General features: G+C 43.5%; 1 protein-coding gene across 1 annotated transcript; it reads right to left on the bottom strand.

Moving 5' to 3' along the window:
- Positions 1-2,694: 2,694 nt before the first annotated feature.
- LOC132495787 (AP-2 complex subunit sigma-like) lies at positions 2,695-3,119 on the bottom strand. Its single transcript, XM_060107722.1, has 2 exons — positions 2,984-3,119; positions 2,695-2,882 (listed from the first exon to the last, which is right to left on the bottom strand). The coding sequence occupies exons 1-2, from the start codon at positions 3,117-3,119 to the stop codon at positions 2,695-2,697; spliced, it is 324 nt and encodes a 107-aa protein (XP_059963705.1).
- Between the last annotated feature and the right edge of the window lie 362 nt (positions 3,120-3,481).

Raw genomic sequence — 3,481 nt, 5'->3', positions numbered from 1 at the left:
AGGAAAACAAAAGAACTGATTGTCAATAAATTAATCTCTGTGACTATGAGGGACTTAATCCAAGTATGAGATTCTCAAAATAAAACTTGTGAGCATGAAGCAATGAGCATGTTATGGTAGGTTTTCTTGCATCCGTGGGGAAGATTTCTTTAGATACGGGACCCTCCTTGTGCTTTTAAAATCACAATTGCAGTCATTCCAGGAGAACCTTCTTTTACCCCATATCTTCTTTCAACTATCACCCTATTTTTTTCTTCCCTTCCCAACTTAGCTTCTTTAAAGACGAATCTATATGACAAGATAATATATTTGAGATATTAACCCATTTTTTTCTTGGTATTTTCTCGTTCTATAGCTTGCCACTTTCCCAGATCTTGCTTCCTATCAAATCTACTAAGTTTGTTGCCTTGGGGAGGGATAGAGAAGGAAAATCTTTCTGCCATTTATTTTCAAAATTTCAAGCCTTCAGATGGGGAGAGAACTTAGGCCACAGAGAAAATGGCTTGAAGAGGAGCAAGGGGCAGGGAGAAAAAGATGGAGGGAGAACAGGTGGCATCGTCCTCCCCAACTCTAGAAATAGGTTTCTCTGGGCTGGAGAAAGGTGGAAGGGTATATCTAGGTGGACAAAACCACCCAGCCCATCTAACCTTCCTGAGTCTCCAAATATCCCCTCCCCTATCTTTGTACTGAGTAATCTCCCAAAATCCTGACAAAACTGAAATTGGGGGATTCAAAATAGAAATTGAATTTGTGGAATGTATCAATATGAAAACAGAGGGAAGGGGGCAGGGCACAACCTTTGAAAGAATGACATAGCCAGAGGACACGACATAAACTGATTAGAACCAAATGGGTCCAAGATAGCAGACAAGTCGACTTCCACTAGACCTTGAGCCTCAGCATACGCTCATTGTAACACATCAGCAAGCTAAATGACACACTCACAGGCACCATGACAGTTCCAAGGTTGACCATAACGTTCAAAGAGTGATTCTTATGATAAAAAAAGTGATCCAGTTCCTGGAAATCCCTGCCCCTTCCCAAAATAGCTAGAATCCTCCTCCCACTCATTAGCCTATGAAATTACCCACCCCTATAAAAACTGACAACCCCATACCCTGGTGCCGCTCTCACCTTCTGAGATAGCCCACACTCGGTCTGTGGAGTGTGTTTCTCTCTAAATAAATCCACTTCTTACCTATCACTTTGACTCTCACTGAATTCTTTCTGTGATGAGACGTCAAGAACCTGAGCTTCACTAAGTCCCAAAACCGGGTGTGTGATCTCAATTGGAAGACCATGGGTTTTGGCCGGGTTTGAGTCCTGGCTGCATGGATTCGAGTCCCAATCTGAGTTAGGGTGGGTTTGAGTCCTGACACATGGGTTCAAGTCCCAATCTGAGGTGCACCGTTTCAAACACATTTTTTTACAGACTTGAGTTTTGAGCAAATATTTATACTCTATGTGTTCCTTAACCCTGCATGTCCAACTTCTTCACTGACCATTCATTCCTCACACCATGGAGTATGCTCAAACCCTACCAGTCCACTGAAACTTCCCATGATAAGCTCATCCATAACCCTAAGATTTCCCAGCCTAATTTTCAGTTCTCAGAACTTTTCAATCAAGAGGTTGATATTCTTTCTTTTTTTGGGTTGATATTCTTGATATTACTGTTCACTCTTTCATTCTTAAAACTTTTTCCTACCTCTCCTCTATGACAGGATTGCATCCTCGTCTTTCTTTTCTTTCTCTGAACGTTCCTTCTCAATTTCATTTGTAAGCTTCTCATTTTGCAGTTGCCTCCTTAAATACTGATCTTTCCCTGAGTCTAGGCTTCTGTCCCTTGAGCTTTAACTTACTTCCTATTATTAGTACTTATTTTCAACTGCCAAATATACTAATACTTTTATTAATGGCTACCAGATCTATATCCCAGTCCAGGCTTTCCTCCTGGCATTAGTTCCATATAGACATTGACACTCGGATGTCACACAAACACCTTAAACTCAATGTTCTTATTTTTTTATTTATTTTAAAAAATTTTTTTAATTAAAAAAAATTTTTGGGCCATGCCATGTGGCATGCAGGTTCTTAGTTCCCAGACCAGGGATTGACCCTGTGCCCCCTGCAGTGGAAGCTTGGAGTCCTAAACACTGGACCGCCAGGGAAAGGAATTCCCTTAAACTCAGTGTTTCTTAAAGTGAATTTGTAATCCTTTCCTCACTTCACCCCACCTTCCCCTTTATTCACCTTCCGTACCAATCAAGGCCCTGGCAGGAAACAGATAATATGCTCAAGAAGTCACCGAAGAGAGTTTAGTGAGGGGTTTAAGAGATTATTCAATAAGCGTTCTCTAGCAACAGAAACTGTTATCCCTGCTATGCCCTCAAGGGGCCAGAGGAGAAAGATGTTACCTGCCTGTGGAGGAAGGGCTGCCTAACAGAAGCTGTGGCCAAATCCAACCTGATTTGATTTCAGGTTGGTTTTGTTTTTTCAGGCAGGGACCACAAGTTTATTAGGGGTCTGTACACACACACTGACAGTATCACACAATGACAGCACAGTTACTCAGTACACACAAAGGTGGCCTCTAAGGGCATCTGGGGTCTGGAGGCAGTAGGGTGCGGTCTCCTCTCTTGAGACCCAGACCCAGCTGGGTGCCTTCCTCCTGGGCACTTGAGGGAGGGGCTGTCAGAGATGGTCCTCAGGCATGGACTCCAGGGACTGCAGCTTCAGCCACTGTTTCAGCACCTTCATCTGGCTGGTCTCACAGATCTTGCTAGTCACCAACGACAGGTCTGTCATCGAATAAACCTTGGCTGTAAAAGCAGACCATTCACAAATGTTGTCGCAATATTTGTTTAAGATCTCCACAAAGTGGTAGATAGCTGGGTTGTTGTCATGGACATCCACCCAGATGCAGAAGTAGAGACTGGCATAGTTTCAGTAAATGATGTTGAAGTTCCAGAACTCCACAAAGTTGGTGTTTTGGCATCTCCAACAGTGACTCTGGTGGCGTGCGCCTCCTCTATCAACTTTAGTTTCTCATTGTCCTCAAACTGCAAGACCAGATGTGTCTTGCCCACCAAGTTCTGGATGAGGATGAAGCAGATCATCGAGACCCCGTGAAACCAGAGGTCAAAGTTCCCAGGTGATTCAGTCCACAAAAGTCAGCTTTCTGGGGCACAAAGCAGTGACTAAAGGGTGGAGAATAGCTTGGTGGGGCACTTGGAGAATCACCAACACATCGTGTCAGTGAACAGCATCGCAACCATCCAGGCTCTCTAGCCAGAAACCTGGGAGTTTTTCTCAACTTTTCTCTCTTACTTGCTCTGTGATATCCAACCAGTCACCAAATCCTGTACATGTTACTTTCTGAATGTTTCTCACATTTATACCTTCCTTGCCATTCCCTACCTGTGTGCCAGCTCAGGTCTCTTCTTACCTTGATAAATGCACACATCTCCATTGAGTCTCT

Source organism: Mesoplodon densirostris, chromosome 9 (genome assembly GCF_025265405.1).
Source record: "Mesoplodon densirostris isolate mMesDen1 chromosome 9, mMesDen1 primary haplotype, whole genome shotgun sequence".
In the NCBI taxonomy this organism is placed as follows: Eukaryota; Metazoa; Chordata; class Mammalia; order Artiodactyla; family Ziphiidae; genus Mesoplodon; species Mesoplodon densirostris.
The sequence above is the reverse complement of the archived record's forward strand: the minus strand, read 5'-3'. Positions and strand labels throughout refer to the sequence as shown.

What these genes read in the sequence shown, in the direction of transcription:
- LOC132495787 (XM_060107722.1), bottom strand. Translation starts at nt 3,119, where the DNA reads ATGATCTGCTTCATCCTCATCCAGAACTTGGTGGGCAAGACACATCTG. An exon ending in TGGAGATGCCAAAACACCAA is followed by an intron (nt 2,883 to 2,983) that starts CTTTGTGGAGTT and finishes CAGCTATCTACC; the next exon opens with ACTTTGTGGAGATCTTAAAC.